Source organism: Oncorhynchus mykiss, chromosome 15 (genome assembly GCF_057628025.1).
Source record: "Oncorhynchus mykiss isolate SJ-2025 chromosome 15, ASM5762802v1, whole genome shotgun sequence".
NCBI lineage: Eukaryota > Metazoa > Chordata > Actinopteri > Salmoniformes > Salmonidae > Oncorhynchus > Oncorhynchus mykiss.
The window spans coordinates 64,909,251-64,927,583 of record NC_143036.1 but is presented as its reverse complement, the minus strand read 5'-3'; the positions used below and the strand labels follow the sequence as shown (position 1 = coordinate 64,927,583).

Here is an 18,333-nt window from a genome sequence, read left to right as displayed (position 1 = left end):
GACACCTGGGTGACTTCATGCTCAATGTCATGTAGCTCACTCATTTTTTAAGTTATCTGTCTAAAACTTTGCTCAGCTATTGTTGCTATCCTATGTTCTTCATTCAAATCCCCAGCATCCTATCTGTATGTTTGGCTGTTCTTGTTCATTTGAAAGCTGATGCAGCAACAATAAAAAAACGAAAACGTATGTTTATTTCCTTGTATTTTCTTCTACCAGATCTATTGTGTTATATTCTCCTACATTCCATTCACATTTCCACAAAATTCAGACTGTTTCCTTTCCAATGATACCAAGAAAATGCAAATCCTTGATTCTGGGCCTGAGCTACAGGCAGTTAGATTAAGGTATGTCTTTAGGCGGAAATTGAGAAGAAGGGGGGGGGGGGGGGGGGGGTACCCCAAAGAGGTTTTAACCCTAATTGCTCCTGTAAGTCGCTCTGGATAGGGTGTCTGCTAAATGACTCAAATGTAGAATATCATTTGCAAAATAACTATGAATTAACTGACTTATTTTTAAATAATTTTCAACATATAACATTAAGGTGTGGGAAATGTACTGTATTAAAAGGAACAATAGCAGGCTGCTGGAAGTGGTGTTGCAGGGCCAGTAGGAAGCACTCTTTCCTCTGGTCTAAAAAATATCCCACTTCCCTGTGTAGGGTTCCGTCTTTCGGATGGGACGTTAAACAGGTGTCCTCACTCTCTGAGGTCATTAAAGATCCCATGGCACTTATTGTAAGAGTAGGGGTGTTAACCCCGGTGTCCTGGCTAACTTCCCAATCTGGCCCTCAAACCATCACAGTCACCTAAGAATCCCCAGTTTACAATTGGCTCATTCATCCCTGTAACTATTCCCCATGTCATTGCTGTAAATGAGAATGTGTTCTCAGTCAACTTACCTGGTAAAATAATGGATAAATAAAAATACATTTTGCTCCAGCAGCTGGCATATTAAGACTGGTCTCATAGACTAGATGTAACATAGTAAATGTAAATTAAGCAACAACGAAAGGAGGGTAGTTGGTCGGGGTGGATGGGTTCGAATCTCATCATGTACAGTTCAGCACTTAGCAAATGCTTACTACTTTATAGCTACTTTGCAACTATGTACTTAGCATGTTAGCTAACCCGCTTTGCATTTCATAACATAGTGTACATTTTGCAAATGTGTAACTTATTGTACGAATTGCAATTTGTAACATGTCATTTGAATTGTAATTCGTAACATATCATATGAAATGGATGATGGACATTCACAAATTAATATATTCCATACGTAAACATAACGTAACATATCATACTAAATAGAGTGTCTCGGATTTATGTACAAAATAATACGAAGTGCTCTGAGACCATGTTGCAGAAGTTCACAGCTGGCTATGCCTCTGATTGGTTATTCCCAAATTTACAACAATGTCAATGGGTGTCATCACTATCTTTACATTGCAGTTGTGATAGGGAAACGAAGCTTCCTGAGCATTGAGGCTTTCCAGCCAATAGTGTCGAAAATAGGTTCATTACTTGAGGCTTTGAACAACACAGTGTACACTGGTGGCACCTGCTGGTCAAAAGAATTTAGAACAGCCAAATTATTATAGATGACGTCCCACACGCTGTAGCACGTGTGCAGAGTAGCCTTTTTGTCTTCTACCAAAACCATTACCAAAACAATCAGGTGGTTGTTAGACGAAACAAAGCTTTGGACATCATTGATCACTTGCTTCTGATAAAGAGATACAGGCATAACATCACTACACTGCTTTGAAGTACACTGACAAGCAACTTCGAAACATGCCGGTATCAAACATAACATCACTACATTGCAGTACTCAAACTGTGGTGATTACCAACTGAGTAAAACTTTTATGAGTTGATTTTACTTCTGTCTCAGTGTTTGTCTGTGCAGTGTCTTAATGTCATTCTCAGAGCTGGAAGTTTTTTTATACCTTAAAAAAGGTTTTAACAGGATTCCTAAGACCTTTTCTGAGATGCTTTGTGAATATGGGCCCTGGTCTCGACTCCACTCCGCATTGGTGAAGCTCATCATAAAGTTTAGTCCGCTAGGTTTGTGAAGGCATTCAATGTATTCCAAGTTATATGATCCTGTAAAAATGGTAAATTACATTATACAATGATACCATTTCCAAACAAAACAGTAGGATTATATTAACACAATACACATATACTGGTCAAAAATATAAATGCAACATGCAACAATTTCAAAGATTTTACTGAGTTACAGTTCATATTAGGAAATCAGTCAATTAAAATAAATTCATTAGGCCCTTATCTATGTATTTCAAATGACTGGGCAGGGGTGCATCCCACTTGGGAGCCAGGCCCTGCCAATCAGAATATGTTTTTTTTCCCCATAAAAGGGATTTATTACAGACAGAAATACACCCCTCTCCCCTCTGGCAACAACTCTGGAGGACATTCCTGCAGTCAGCATTCCATTTGCACGCTCCCTCAAAACTTGTGGTATTGGGTTGTGTGTCAAAACTGCACATTTTAAAGTGGCCTTTTATTGTCCCCAGCACAAGGTGCACCTGTGTAATGATCATGCTGTTTAATCAGTTTCTTGATATGCCAGACCTGTCAGGTGGATGGATTATCTTGGCAAAGGAGAAATGCTCACTAACAGGAATGTAAACACATTTGTGCACAATGTTTGAGATAAATACGCTTTTTGTGTGTCTAGAACATTTCTGGGAGTTTTTATTTAAACTCATGAAACATGGGACCAACACTTTACATGTTGCGTTTATATTTCTGTTCAGTGTAGTTCAAAACGATGTGTTTGCTTGGTGTCTATCAATGACTGACGGCAACATATTCATTTGTTGGTCCAGTACAGGTAAACACCAGGAGTCACAATAAACAAAATATAAGGGTTTTTGAAACATATTTATTTTCCCTAAATAATTTCTATCGAAATGGTTCTAACAATTATATTTACTTGAAAGAGTTCTCTACTTTCAGGACGCTCAGAAAACGTGCAACAGAAATGTACTTGGCATTTTCACCTTGAACATTTGAAACCACTGGGGGGCGATGCGCTCACACTCACAGAGGAAAGTTGAACAACCTCCAGGCTCAATTGAAACGCTGTGAAGGATTTCACTAGCGAAAATGTCTAAGTGCTTTACAACTCGTATCACCTCTGGTCGGATAGTAGCCTACTTCAATAGACGATCAGGATGCTCTGCTCACAAGGACCTTGGGACTTTGAGACGGTCAGCATCTACTGTATAGACCTGTTGCCTTATAGGATGGACCTACACAGATTAAATATTTGCTAGACAGAATAATACTTGTTACCAGATTAATATCTGACTCAATCATTTAAAATAATCCTACGTGTTTTCTTTTAAATACTTGAAGGGAATTTGAAAATAAAAATGAAGTCTGGATTTATTCAGATGCTGAGGAAGAGGAAAGAGGTGAGTTTCTCTCTATTTATTCTATGTGTTTCTATGGTTTCTGCCGAGGGTCATTCGTTCTTCCTATCCTAGCAAGGTTATTCCCTGCAAGAGTTTAAATTAAATGACAAATAAATAATTTAAGTTGTATTTATTTATGGGAATTCCATTTCCCTTGCTTCCTGAATTAAAATATGTAGAACCCAATTCTCAAATAGAGTTAGGACCAACCATGCTATCCACGTATGAGGCCCTTATCCTGACAGCTACCTGTTTCTCTCTCCCAGCTCATTCCTCTGATCGGCATTGTGGCATTGGCTGCTGTAGGAGCCACCTCTACCTCACTCTACTTCCTATTTACAAAGAAGGATGTCATGTGAGATTTGATGTATTTTATCATGTATTTGCTGTACATTGTTATGGCTTCCTGGACCCAAATAAACCTAGTACTTTACTAAAGCATTTTTAGTATTTTTAGTATAGGGTAAGATTTAATATTGGTCTGGGGAATCTGCATTTTTTCTTATTTGCATGTGCATTATATTTCCTTGTGTTTCTAGTAATGGGTACGATTAGAAACTTGAAGTACTTACCTGGTATGATCTAGTTTTAACTGTAGCCCCATGCTGATTTCATTAAGTTCATTTGTTTATCAGTCTCTGACAAGCCTGCCCCTTTAACTTTATATTTCGATAAAGACAAACCCTGGCATAGCAGTCAGAGATGTATAATTTCTCTAACTTTCTTTCAGTTTAAATAAAAGCACAAACCCTGAACCCTGGGAGAGACTGGACCCATCTAAACCACAGAAGGTGATTGATAACATTATAAACACTTTTTTTATGTCTGTCTATTTCTTACCTATCTGTTAGTATTGACATTTTCTTGCTTTTTTTGGCTTAATTAGTGTCCTGTGTAAGCTTTACATTATAAACCCTCTTCATATGCCTAGTTATTTCTGATAGAGGACCACTCTAAGTTGATATTGATATTGGTATGGGTATTGAGACCACTCTGTGAGTAATGTTATGGGTATAGGTTGTGTGCCAATGCAGTGGTTCCTCCTCTATTCTGCTGAGTCACACAACAGAGCAACATAGCCAAGTAGGACTATAAATCATAAAGGGCTGGGCACCCATCGGGGGGCGGGACATCTCCCATTTCTACTGTCATCTAAAAGTAATTTCAACTGTTATCTAAACATCTGTATTCACAGTTGATTCTTTGCATGGGGACCTATTGATAAAGGAGGCAGATGCAGTAGTGATGATTTGATGCCCTGTGGGATTGATTGACTGTGGATGTAGTGTGAAGCAGCAGGGTTGGTGTCAATTCCATTTCAATTTTGTCAATCCAGGAAGTTGACTGAAACTGTAATTCTAATCAAGCAATGAGGAAAACTGGAACTTAAACTTTACTTGACTTTGTCAATTGACTAAATCTAAATGGAATTGACCCCAACGCTGGTGAGTATTTGTAGTAACATTTGACCGATAGTGTTATTGTTGTTGTTGTGTAAGTGGGTGTGGTTTTCTCCCAACTGCAGCTGGTCACTATCAACCAGAAATGGAGGCCCATTGAAGAGCTGGAGCTGGTGAAGAGTATGACTAAGTGATCTCTCTATCTTTCTATTTCTCTCCATTCTCTCCCATTTCTCTCCCCCCCCCCCCCCCCCCCCCTCCATCCTGAATGAGAGCTGCCTCATTGCCCTTCCTGCACCCTTCCCAGTCTAGCAGAATCCTTTCTGCCCAGACTAGATTCTCTGATACTTAGTGTGCGGAAACGCTTCTGCTATACTGGTGGGGTATAACTGAGCTCAATACTGTCCCCAGGACTGAGGATGTCCACAGCTGTAGTGTTACTTACATCACCAGGCTGTAAAGAGTAAAAGCTTTAGTCTTCACTGTAAACCAGCTGTCTGTCTGTCCCAGTGATGTAACTGCACTGTACTGCATTATAGCTGACTCTAAATGTGACCAAAGCTGTTTGTTTGTGAAACAAACTGTATGTGTGTGTGAAATAATAATTATTGCAATAAAAATGTACCATTGCTCGTGTTATTAATGAGTTAAGTATGTCCATTCTGGTGGTTGTTTTCAAAAGCTTGTTAAGTATGTCCATTAAGTATGTCCATTAAGTATGTCCATTAAGTATGTCAATTCTGGTGGTTGTTTTCAAAAGCATGTTAAATATGTCCATTAAGTATGTCCATTAAGTATGTCAATTCTGGTGGTTGTTTTCAAAAGCTTGTTAAATATGTCCATTAAGTATGTCCATTAAGTATGTCCATTAAATATGTCCATTAAGTATGTCCATTCTGGTGGTTGTTTTCAAAAGCTTGTTAAGTATGTCCATTCTGGTGGTTGTTTTCAAAAGCTTGTTAAGTATGTCCATTAAGTATGTCCATTAAGTATGTCAATTAAGTATGTCCATTAAGTATGTCCATTAAGTATGTCCATTAAATATGTCCATTAAGTATGTCCATTCTGGTGGTTGTTTTCAAAAGCTTGTTAAGTATGTCCATTAAGTATGTCAATTAAGTATGTCCATTAAGTATGTCCATTAAGTATGTCCATTAAGTATGTCCATTCTGGTGGTTGTTTTCAAAAGCTTGTGTCCCCAACTATCATCAAGGTAACTTTATCACAGCTCTGTCTGGCTTCTCTCTGTCTCTGTCCCCAGAAGTGTGTCTGATGGAGACATTAACCTGTGTAACGAAAGCCCTTGTGCCAAACTGTCCAAAAGGTGACATCATAGTTCTGTCTGGCTTCAGTCTGTGTCCCAAAATGTCAGTCTAGAATTAGTATTCAGAAATCATTATCGTCCATGCATTGTCTTGACTGATGGAACAGTCCTAATGCACCAGACAGGGCTGCTTGGAGCCAATCCCTCTCTTAACATAATTACTGATTACAGTAATCAGGCAGAGGGAGAGCAGGATGGGGATAGAGTTACCCTCAAGACAGTGTGTGTCTGTTGTGTCTGTGTGCAGAGACAGTCCTCTTACGGATTGGTGGAGCAATAACACCTACATGTCCCTCTCATAAAGCGTTATTATTATATCACCACTTACTACATGTATACACTGTGTACAAAACATTAGGAACACCTGCTCTCACCATGACATAGAATGACCAGGGGAATCCAGGTGAATGACCCCTTATTGATTAACTGTTGAATCCACTTCAATCAGTGTAGATGGAGGAGACAGGTTAAAGAAGGATTTTTTATGCCTTGAGACAATTGAGACATGGATTGTGTATGTGTGCCATATAGAGGGTGAATTCGCAAGACAAAATATTTAAGTGCATTTGAACAGGTTATGGTAGTAGGTGCCAGGCGCACCGGTTTGGGTGTGTCAAGAACTGCAACGCTGTTGGGTTTTTCATGCTCAACAGTTTCCTGTGTGTATCAAGAATGGTCCACCACCTAAAGGACTCCCAGCCAACTGTGAAGAGCAACAGACGGGCTACAGTTAGTCAACTGACAGTCCAGTACAATATTTGTACCCAAGGACCTATAAAAGAATGCACAACTAGTCATACATGAGTGGGAAGCATTGGAGTCAACATGGGCCAGTATCCCTGTGGAACGCTTTTGACACCTTGTAGAGTTAATGTTTTGTACACTCAGTGCATGTGTGGGGTACAGAGATGAGGTAGTCATTCAAAAATCATGTTAGACACTATTATCGCACACAGAGGGAGTCCATGCAACTTTTTATGTGACTTGTTAAGCACATTGTTACTCCTGAAATTATTTAGGCTTACCATAACAAAGAGGTTAGTAGTTATTGTAGTAGTTATTAATAGTTATTGACTCAAGACATTTCAGGTTTTCAATTTTAATTAAATTGTAAACATTTCCAAAAACAATTCCACTTTGACATTATGGGGTATTGTGTGTAGGCCCATGACACAAAATCTCAATTTAATCTATTTAAATTCAGGCTGTAACACAACAAAATGTGGAAAAACTCAAGGGTGTGAATGCTTTCTGAAGGCACTGTAGCTGCCATTACCACAGATGAGCATGTGTCATTTAACCACTGGGTGAGCCTGGACAGGTAGACTCCCTGTGAGGCAAAGTCTGAACTCTTGTTACCTCGCTACCCATATATCAACAGATATTTCTCTATAACCATATCAATTTGAGATCTCAAGTAAAAAAGACTGTCCATATTACCTTGATGTAATCAATGATCTGATATGACTGGATGGGTGAAAGCTATACAACAGAACCCTTGCTTACACCCATTCGATTGTGTGAGATCTGGACTTACCTAGAGGAAAGAGGAAAGAAATTAAAGGTGCACATGTAAAGGGTTTGAATTGGGCCTGTGTGTGTACGTGACAACAGTCACACATACCCACATTCTGCCCCTCACACTCCTGTCTTGTGATCAGGAAGTCTAGCTCATTGTGACTTAGGCGTCTGTAAATCTCTCATCTGTGGGAAATGTAAACAAGAAGATTGCCTAACTAACCAATAACACACTTGCTCTGTTGCCTTGAAACCAGACTAGTCACAGTGTGGTGGTTATTAGTATAGAAGGAAAACAGGCTAGTCAAATGTAGTGGTTATCAGCATGAGTGTTTGCTTCCCTTCTTCCTAACTGTAACACCTAGGCTCAAGTCTGGACAGAACACACCATACTGCTGACAACTCCGCCATCTAGTGGTGTTAGTGTAATACAACAGCACAAACAGTACCTCACCACTCTAGCCTTCCATAGAAGCAGAAGAGACCACAGACAGCACTCTTGTCCTATAATATATCAGTCAATGTCAAAACCCGGATGTATGACCTCTGTCATTACCAAATTATAACTAATCATGTGAATCTGACTCACGTCTCTCTGCCTCTTCTCACAGGGCACACACTGGTTGAATCAACGTTGTTTCCATGTCATTTCAATAAAATCACGTTGAATAAACATGGAATTGATGTTGATTTGAAATCTGTCTCTAATAAATCTCTAATAACGTATAAACTTTTTAGGTGAGTTTTCAAAATACTACATTTATTATTTCAGAATGTACTAACAGGTTCTTCATTCACATGTTTCCAGCTAACATATCTTCCAGGTGAGACAGTGACTGACAGTTATGCTGCATTGTTTAGTAAAAGAAAGCATGAGTGACTGACACAAAGACAGATCTCTCTCTCTCTGTCTCAGTCTAGTGATAATTTAACTCAAGATTGATAACCAAGGCTCATTCAGACAAACTATGAAGGGATTGGGGAGCCTGGTGGAAGGAGCTATAGGAGGACGGACTCATTTTAATGGCTGGAATGGAATAAATGGAACTGAGTCAAACGTGGCGTCCATATACTGTACACTTCCATTTATTCCATTCCAGCCATTACAATGAGCCTGTCCTCCTGTAGCTCCTCCCACCAACCTCCTCTGGAAGGAGGAGGTACCACGTAGAATGCAAGCCCAATAAATAGTCTACATCCACATTTTTTATTCTAGGCGTTGGACTCTCTGTAGTTTGTGCAAGTGTGTGTAGCCCTATTCCTGTGAGTCAGGACCTGCTCAATGCAGCTGGTCAGGCTGTAGGTATGGAGCAACAGGTGTCGGGCCTAGGCCTGCACTGGCAATAGAGGGCACTAGAATCACAATACACACATTGAGAGCGTTAGGACATTGTCTGTTTCTCAATTAATCTTTCCTCGATTCCTCACATCCTCTCTCCTCTCTTGATGCCTCCTTGGCCTTTTCTCAATTGGATTTCCTCGATTCCTCACGTCCACTCCCTCCTTCCTCTCCTTGCCTCCGTTTGAAGAAGTCTAAAGATAATTGAGGAGGCGAGGAGAGGAAACATGGAAACAAATTTGCTTGCATAAAATTAGACTCCTTCTCCACTAGCGCAAATTATGTTTACATAATTGCATGCATGCTTTTCTCCTCTGAGAAAACAAGATACAATAAAATAAACTTTGACATCAACACATACACTGAGACTACAAAACATTATGAACTTGTTCTGTTATTTCCATGAAAGACTGACCAGGTGAATCCAGGTGAAAGCTATGAACCCTTTATTGATGTCCCCTGTTAAATCCATTTCAGTCAGAGTAGAAGAAGGGGAGAAGACAGATTAAAGAAGGATTTTTAAGCCTTGAGAAAATTAAGACAGGCATTGTGTGTGTGCCATTCAGAGGGTGAAGAGGCAAGAGAAAATCTTTAAGTGCCTTTGAATGGGTATGGTAGTAGGTGCCATGCACACTGGTTTGAGTATAAAGAGCTGTAATGCTGCTGGGTTTTTCACGCTCAACAGTTTCCTGTGTGTATCAAAAATAGTCCACCACCTGAAGGACATCCAGCCAACTTGATACAACTGTGGGAAGTGTTGGAGTCAACATGGGCCAGCATCCCTGTGGAACGCTTTCGACACCGAGTGGAGTACATGCCTCGAAGATGTTATGTTTTGTACACTCAGTGTATAATGGTCATGGAATTAGTATAATGCATTTTAATTGACAAAAAACGTAGCCCAAAAAATGTCTGCTCACTACACAGGTAAAGTAGTGCATGAGAGCGTTTTCGAGAACACCGAACGTGATACTTTCAAGATGGTGACACGGTAGAAATGTTACAAAATTAACAGTGTTTTATAGACAAACTGAGCAAGGTAATGATTGTGTCTTAGCATGAATGTAAAAAAGCACTTTATTACAGACAGAAATATTCCCCTCTCCCCTCTGGCAACAACTCTGGTGGACCTTCCTGCAGTCAGCATTCCATTTGCACGCTCCCTCAAAACTTGAGACACCTGTGGTATTGGGTTGTGTGACAAAACTGCACATTTTAAAGTGTCCTTTTATTGTCCCCAGCACAAGGTGCACCTGTGAAATGATCATGGTGTTTAATCAGTTTCTTGATATGCCAGACCTGTCAGGTGGATGGATTATCTTGGCAAAGGAGACATGCTCACTAACATGAATGTAAACAAATTTGTGCATAACGTTTGAGATAAATAAGCTTTGTGTGTGTGTCTAGAACATTTCTGGGAGTTTTTATTTAAACTTATGAAACATGAGACCAACACTTTACATGTTGCGTTTATATTTATGTTCAGTGTAGTTCAAAACGATGTGTTTGCTTGGTGTCTATCAATGACTGACGGCAACATATTCATTTGTTGGTCCAGTACAGGTAAACACCAGGAGTCACAATAAACAAAATATAAGGGTTTTTGAAACATATTTATTTTCCCTAAATAATTTCTATCGAAATGGTTCTAACAATTATATTTACTTGAAAGAGTTCTCTACTTTCAGGACGCTCAGAAAACGTGCAACAGAAATGTACTTGGCATTTTCACCTTGAACATTTGAAACCACTGGGGGGCGATGCGCTCACACTCACAGAGGAAAGTTGAACAACCTCCAGGCTCAATTGAAACGCTGTGAAGGATTTCACTAGCGAAAATGTCTAAGTGCTTTACAACTCGTATCACCTCAGGTCGGATAGTAGCCTACTTCAATAGACGATCAGGATGCTCTGCTCACAAGGACCTTGGGACTCTGGCGGCAGCAGGTGAGACGGACAGCATCTATAGACCTGTTGCCTTATAGGATTAAATATTTGCTAGACAGAATAATACTTGTTACCAGATTAATATCTGACTCAATCATTTAAAATAATCCTACGTGTTTTCTTTTAAATACTTGAAGGGAATTTGAAAATAAAAATGAAGTCTGGATTTATTCAGATGCTGAGGAAGAGGAAAGAGGTGAGTTTCTCTCTATTTCTTATATGTGTTTCTATGGTTTCTGCCGAGGGTCATTCGTTCTTCCTATCCTAGCAAGGTTATTCCCTGCAAGAGTTTAAATTAAATTACAAATAAATAATTGAAGTTGTATTTATTTATGGGACTTCCATTTCCCTTGCTTCCTGAATTAAAATATGTAGAACCCAATTCTCAAATAGAGTTAGGACCAACCATGCTATCCACGTATGAGGCCCTTATCCTGACAGCTACCTGTTTCTCTCTCCCAGCTCATTCCTCTGATCGGCATTGTGGCATTGGCTGCTGTAGGAGCCACCTCTACCTCACTCTACTTCCTATTTACAAAGAAGGATGTCATGTGAGATTTGATGTATTTTATCATGTATTTGCTGTACATTGTTATGGCTTCCTGGACCCAAATAAACCTAGTACTTTACTAAAGCATTTTTAGTATTTTTAGTATAGGGTAAGATTTAATCTTGTTCTGGGGAATCCGCATTTTATCTTATTTGCATGTGCATTATATTTCCTTGTGTTTCTAGTAATGGGTACGATTAGAAACTTGAAGTACTAACCTGGTATGATCTAGTTTTAACTGTAGCCCCATGCTGATTTCATTAAGTTAATTTGTTTATCAGTCTCTGACAAGCCTGCCCCTTTAACTTTATATTTCGATAAAGACAAACCCTGGCATAGCAGTCAGAGATGTATAATTTCTCTAACTTTCTTTCAGTTTAAATAAAAGCACAAACCCTGAACCCTGGGAGAGACTGGACCCATCTAAACCACAGAAGGTGATTGATAACATTATAAACACTTTTTTTTATGTCTGTCTATTTCTTACCTATCTGTTAGTATTGACATTTCTTGCTTTTTTTGGCTTAATTAGTGTGCTGTGTAAGCTTTACATTATAAACCCTCTTCATATGCCTAGTTATTTCTGATAGAGGACCACTCTAAGTTGATATTGATATTGGTATGGGTATTGAGACCACTCTGTGGGTAATGTTATGGGTATAGGTTGTGTGCCAATGCAGTGGTTCCTCCTCTATTCTGCTGAGTCACACAACAGAGCAACATAGCCAGGTTACCATAAAGGGCTGGGCACCCATCGGGGGGCGGGACATCTCCCATTTCTACTGTCATCTAAAAGTAATTTCAACTGTTATCTAAACATCTGTACATCTTCACAGTTGATTCTTTGCAAGGGGACCTGTTGATGAAGGAGGCAGATACAGTAGAGATGATTTGATGCCCTGTGGGATTGATTGACTGTGGGTGTAGTGTGAAGCAGCAGGGTTGGTGTCAATTCCATTTCAATTTTGTCAATCCAGGAAGTTGACTGAAACTGTAATTCTAATCAAGCATTGAGGAAAACTGGAACTTAAACTTTACTTGACTTTGTCAATTGACTAAATCTAAATGGAATTGACCCCAACGCTGGTGAGTATTTGTAGTAACATTTGACCGATAGTGTTATTGTTGTTGTTGTGTAAGTGGGTGTGGTTTTCTCCCAACTGCAGCTAGTCACTATCAACCAGAAATGGAGGCCCATTGAAGAGCTGGAGCTGGTGAAGAGTATGACTAAGTGATCTCTCTATCTTTCTATTTCTCTCCATTCTCTCCCATTCCCCCCCCCCCCTCCATCCTGAATGAGAGCTGCCTCCTTGCCCTTCCTCCCCCCCTCCATCCTGAATGAGAGCTGCCTCCTTGCCCTTCCTCCCCCCCTCCATCCTGAATGAGAGCTGCCTCCTTGCCCTTCCTGCACCCTTCCCAGTCTAGCAGAATCCTTTCTGCCCAGACTAGATTCTCTGATACTTAGTGTGCGGAAACGCTTCTGCTATACTGGTGGGGTATAACTGAGCTCAATACTTTCCCCAGGACTGAGGATGTCCACAGCTGTAGTGTTACTTACATCACCAGGCTGTAAAGAGTAAAAGCTTTAGTCTTCACTGTAAACCAGCTGTCTGTCTGTCCCAGTGATGTAACTGCACTGTACTGCATTATAGCTGACTCTAAATGTGACCAAAGCTGTTTGTTTGTGAAACAAACTGTATATGTGTGAGAAATAATAATTATTGCAATAAAAATGTACCATTGCTCGTGTTATTAATGAGTTAAGTATGTCCATTCTGGTGGTTGTTTTCAAAAGCTTGTTAAGTATGTCCATTCTGGTGGTTGTTTTCAAAAGCTTGTTAAGTATGTCCATTAAGTATGTCCATTAAGTATGTCCATTCTGGTGGTTGTTTTCAAAAGCTCGTTAAGTATGTCCATTAAGTATGTCCATTCTGGTGGTTGTTTTCAAAAGCTTGTGTCCCCAACTATCATCAAGGTAACTTTATCACAGCTCTGTCTGGCTTCTCTCTGTCTCTGTCCCCAGAAGTGTGTCTGATGGAGACATTAACCTGTGTAACGAAAGCCCTTGTGCCAAACTGTCCATAAGGTGACATCATAGTTCTGTCTGGCTTCTGTCTGTGTCCCAAAATGTCAGTCTAGAATTAGTATTCAGAAAACATTATCGCCCATGCATTGTCTTGACTGATGGAACAGTCCTAATGCACCAGTCTGGGCTGCTTGGAGCCAATCCCTCTCTTAACATAATTACTGATTACAGTAATCAGGCAGAGGGAGAGCAGGATGGGGATAGAGTTACCCTCAAGACAGTGTGTGTCTGTTGTGTCTGTGTGCAGAGACAGTCCTCTTACGGATTGGTGGAGCAATAACACCTACATGTCCCTCTCATAAAGCGTTATTATTATATCACCACTTACTACATGTATACACTGAGTGTACAAAACATTAGGAACACCTGCTCTCACCATGACATATAATGACCAGGGGAATCCAGGTGAATGACCCCTTATTGATTAACTGTTGAATCCACTTCAATCAGTGTAGATGGAGGAGACAGGTTAAAGAAGGATTTTTTATGCCTTGAGACAATTGAGACATGGATTGTGTATGTGTGCCATATAGAGGGTGAATTCGCAAGACAAAATATTTAAGTGCATTTGAACAGGTTATGGTAGTAGGTGCCAGGCGCACCGGTTTGGGTGTGTCAAGAACTGCAAGGCTGTTGGGTTTTTCATGCTCAACAGTTTCCTGTGTGTATCAAGAATGGTCCACCACCTAAAGGACTCCCAGCCAACTGTGAAGAGCAACAGACGGGCTACAGTTAGTCAACTGACAGTCCAGTACAATTTTTGTACCCAAGGACCTATAAAAGAATGCACAACTAGCCATACATGAGTGGGAAGCATTGGAGTCAACATGGGCCAGTATCCCTGTGGAACGCTTTTGACACCTTGTAGAGTTAATGTTTTGTACACTCAGTGCATGTGTGGGGTACAGAGATGAGGTAGTCATTCAACAATCATGTTAGACACTATTATCGCACACAGAGTGAGTCCATGCAACTTTTTATGTGACTTGTTAAGCACATTTTTACTCCTGAAATGATTTAGGCTTACCATAACAAAGAGGTTGAATAGTTATAAACTCAAGACATTTCAGGTTTTCAATTTTAATTAAATTGTAAACATGTCCAAAAACAATTCCACTTTGACATTATGGGGTATTGTGTGTAGGCCCATGACACAAAATCTCAATTTAATCTATTTAAATTCAGGCTGTAACACAACAAAATGTGGAAAAACTCAAGGGTGTGAATGCTTTCTGAGGGCACTGTAGCTGCCATTACCACAGATGAGCATGTGTCATTTAACCACTGGGTGAGCCTGGACAGGTAGACTCCCTGTGAGGCAAAGTCTGAACTCTTGTTACCTCGCTACCCATATACAGTGTCTTGGAATTGATGTTGATTTGAAATCTGTCTCTAATAAATCTCTAATAACGTATAAACTTTTTAGGTGAGTTTTCAAAATACTACATTTATTATTTCAGAATGTACTAACAGGTTCTTCATTCACATGTTCCCAGCTAACATACAGTGCCTTGCGAAAGTATTCGGCCCCCTTGAACTTTGCGACCTTTTGCCACATTTCAGGCTTCAAACATAAAGATATAAAACTGTATTTTTTTGTGAAGAATCAACAACAAGTGGGACACAATCATGAAGTGGAACGACATTTATTGGATATTTCAAACTTTTTTAACAAATCAAAAACTGAAAAATTGGGCGTGCAAAATTATTCAGCCCCCTTAAGTTAATACTTTGTAGCGCCACCTTTTGCTGCGATTACAGCTGTAAGTCGCTTGGGGTATGTCTCTATCAGTTTTGCACATCGAGAGACTGACATTTTTTCCCATTCCTCCTTGCAAAACAGCTCGAGCTCAGTGAGGTTGGATGGAGAGCATTTGTGAACAGCAGTTTTCAGTTCTTTCCACAGATTCTCGATTGGATTCAGGTCTGGACTTTGACTTGGCCATTCTAACACCTGGATATGTTTATTTTTGAACCATTCCATTGTAGATTTTGCTTTATGTTTTGGATCATTGTCTTGTTGGAAGACAAATCTCCGTCCCAGTCTCAGGTCTTTTGCAGACTCCATCAGGTTTTCTTCCAGAATGGTCCTGTATTTGGCTCCATCCATCTTCCCATCAATTTTAACCATCTTCCCTGTCCCTGCTGAAGAAAAGCAGGCCCAAACCATGATGCTGCCACCACCATGTTTGACAGTGGGGATGGTGTGTTCAGCTGTGTTGCTTTTACGCCAAACATAACGTTTTGCATTGTTGCCAAAAAGTTCAATTTTGGTTTAATCTGACCAGAGCACCTTCTTCCACATGTTTGGTGTGTCTCCCAGGTGGCTTGTGGCAAACTTTAAACAACACTTTTTATGGATATCTTTAAGAAATGGCTTTCTTCTTGCCACTCTTCCATAAAGGCCAGATTTGTGCAATATACGACTGATTGTTGTCCTATGGACAGAGTCTCCCACTCAGCTGTAGATCTCTGCAGTTCATCCAGAGTGATCATGGGCCTCTTGGCTGCATCTCTGATCAGTCTTCTCCTTGTATGAGCTGAAAGTTTAGAGGGACGGCCAGGTCTTGGTAGATTTGAAGTGGTCTGATACTCCTTCCATTTCAATATTATCGCTTGCACAGTGCTCCTTGGGATGTTTAAAGCTTGGGAAATCTTTTTGTATCCAAATCCGGCTTTAAACTTCTTCACAACAGTATCTCGGACCTGCCTGGTGTGTTCCTTGTTCTTCATGATGCTCTCTGCGCTTTTAACGGACCTCTGAGACTATCACAGTGCAGGTGCATTTATACGGAGACTTGATTACACACAGGTGGATTGTATTTATCATCATTAGTCATTTAGGTCAACATTGGATCATTCAGAGATCCTCACTGATCTTCTGGAGAGAGTTTGCTGCACTGAAAGTAAAGGGGCTGAATAATTTTGCACGCCCAATTTTTCAGTTTTTGATTGTTAAAAAAGTTTGAAATATCCAATAAATGTCGTTCCATTTCATGATTGTGTCCCACTTGTTGTTGATTCTTCACAAAAAAATACAGTTTTATATCTTTATGTTTGAAGCCTGAAATGTGGCAAAAGGTCGCAAAGTTCAAGGGGGCCGAATACTTTCGCAAGGCACTGTATCAACAGATATTTCTCTATAACCATATCAATTTGAGATCTCAAGTAAAAAAGACTGTCCATATTACCTTGATGTAATCAATGATCTGATATGACTGGATGGGTGAAAGCTATACAACAGAACACTTGCTTACACCCATTCGATTGTGTGAGATCTGGACTTACCTAGAGGAAAGAGGAAAGAAATTAAAGGTGCACATGTAAAGGGTTTGAATTGGGTCTGTGTGTGTACGTGACAACAGTCTCACATACCCACATCCTGCCCCTCACACTCCTGTCTTGTGATCAGGAAGTCTAGCTCATTGTGACTTAGGCGTCTGCTCCACTCCATAACCAGGGCGGAACTCTCAGAACACTGACTGTGTTTCCTCTTGGTTATTGGGATAACTGTTCTAAACTGATCACCCAGGCCAAGAGCAGAGTGCAGTACTAAAGTTTTATGGTGCTCCAGAACAAAATGTCAGGTGGAGGTTGTAAATCTCTCGTCTGAGGGAAATGTAAACAAGAAGATAGCCTAACTAACCACGAACAGACTTGCTCTGTTGCCTAGAAACCAGACTAGTCACAGTGTGGTGGTTATTAGTATAGAAGGAAAACAGGCTAGTCAAGTGTAGTGGTTATCAGCATGAGTGTTTGCTTCCCTTCTTCCTAACTGTGACACCTAGGCTCAAGTCTGGACAGAACACACCATACTGCTGACAACTCCGCCATCTAGTGGTGTTAGTGTAATACAACAGCACAAACAGTACCTCACTCTAGTCTTCCATAGAAGCAGAAGAGACCACAGACAGCACTCTTGTCCTATAATATATCAGTCAATGTCAAAACCCGGATGTATGACCTCTGTCATTACCAAATTATAACTAATCATGTTAATCTGACTCACGTCTCTCTGCCTCTTCTCACAGAGCACACACTGGTTGAATCAACGTTGTTTCCACGTCATTTCAATAAAATCACGTTGAACAAACATGGAATTGATGTTGATTTGAAATCTGTGCCCAGTGGGGTCCTTGTATCTAATAACGTATAAACTTTTTAGGTGAGTTTTCAAAATACTATATTTATTATTTCAGAATGTACTAACAGGTTCTTCATTCACATGTTTCCAGCTAACATATCTTCCAGGTGAGACAGTGACTGACAGTTATGCTGCATTGTTTAGTAAAAGAAAGCATGAGTGACTGACACAAAGACAGATCTCACTCTCTCTGTCTCAGTCTAGTGATAATTTAACTCAAGATTGATAACCAAGGCTCATTCACAGACAAACTAACAGCTGATCATGTGATCAATGACTGGCCAGTACTGCATCCTGAGGTTATGAAGGGAATGGGGAGCCTGGTGGAAGGAGCTATAGGAGGACTGACTCATTTTAATGGCTGGAATGGAATAAATGGAGCTGAGTCTAACATGTGCTGTCCACATACTGTACACTTCCATTTATTCCATTCCAGCCATTACAATGAGCCTGTCCTCCTGTAGCTCCTCCCACCAACCTCCTCTGGAAGGTTGGAGGTACCACTTAGAATGCATTCTAAGTACCACTTAGAATGCAAGCCCAATAAATAGTCTGCATCCAAAAAAATGTATTCTCGGCG

At 40.1% G+C, this 18,333-nt stretch overlaps 2 protein-coding genes across 2 annotated transcripts; both read left to right on the top strand.

The window, feature by feature from the left end:
* Window positions 1–3,149: 3,149 nt before the first annotated feature.
* Window positions 3,150–5,488, top strand: LOC110490515 (cytochrome c oxidase associated subunit FA4L3). The gene is made up of 4 exons (XM_090199124.1): window positions 3,150–3,445; window positions 3,712–3,800; window positions 4,176–4,236; window positions 4,971–5,488. The coding sequence occupies exons 1-4, from the start codon at window positions 3,404–3,406 to the stop codon at window positions 5,037–5,039; spliced, it is 261 nt and encodes an 86-aa protein (XP_090055250.1). The 5' UTR covers window positions 3,150–3,403; the 3' UTR covers window positions 5,040–5,488.
* Window positions 5,489–10,778: 5,290 nt separating this feature from the next.
* LOC110490514 (cytochrome c oxidase associated subunit FA4L3) lies at window positions 10,779–13,279 on the top strand. The gene is made up of 5 exons (XM_090199123.1): window positions 10,779–10,973; window positions 11,111–11,169; window positions 11,436–11,524; window positions 11,900–11,960; window positions 12,690–13,279. Exons 1-5 carry the CDS (start codon window positions 10,865–10,867, stop codon window positions 12,756–12,758), a joined length of 387 nt encoding a protein of 128 aa, XP_090055249.1. The 5' UTR covers window positions 10,779–10,864; the 3' UTR covers window positions 12,759–13,279.
* The last annotated feature ends 5,054 nt before the right edge of the window (window positions 13,280–18,333 follow it).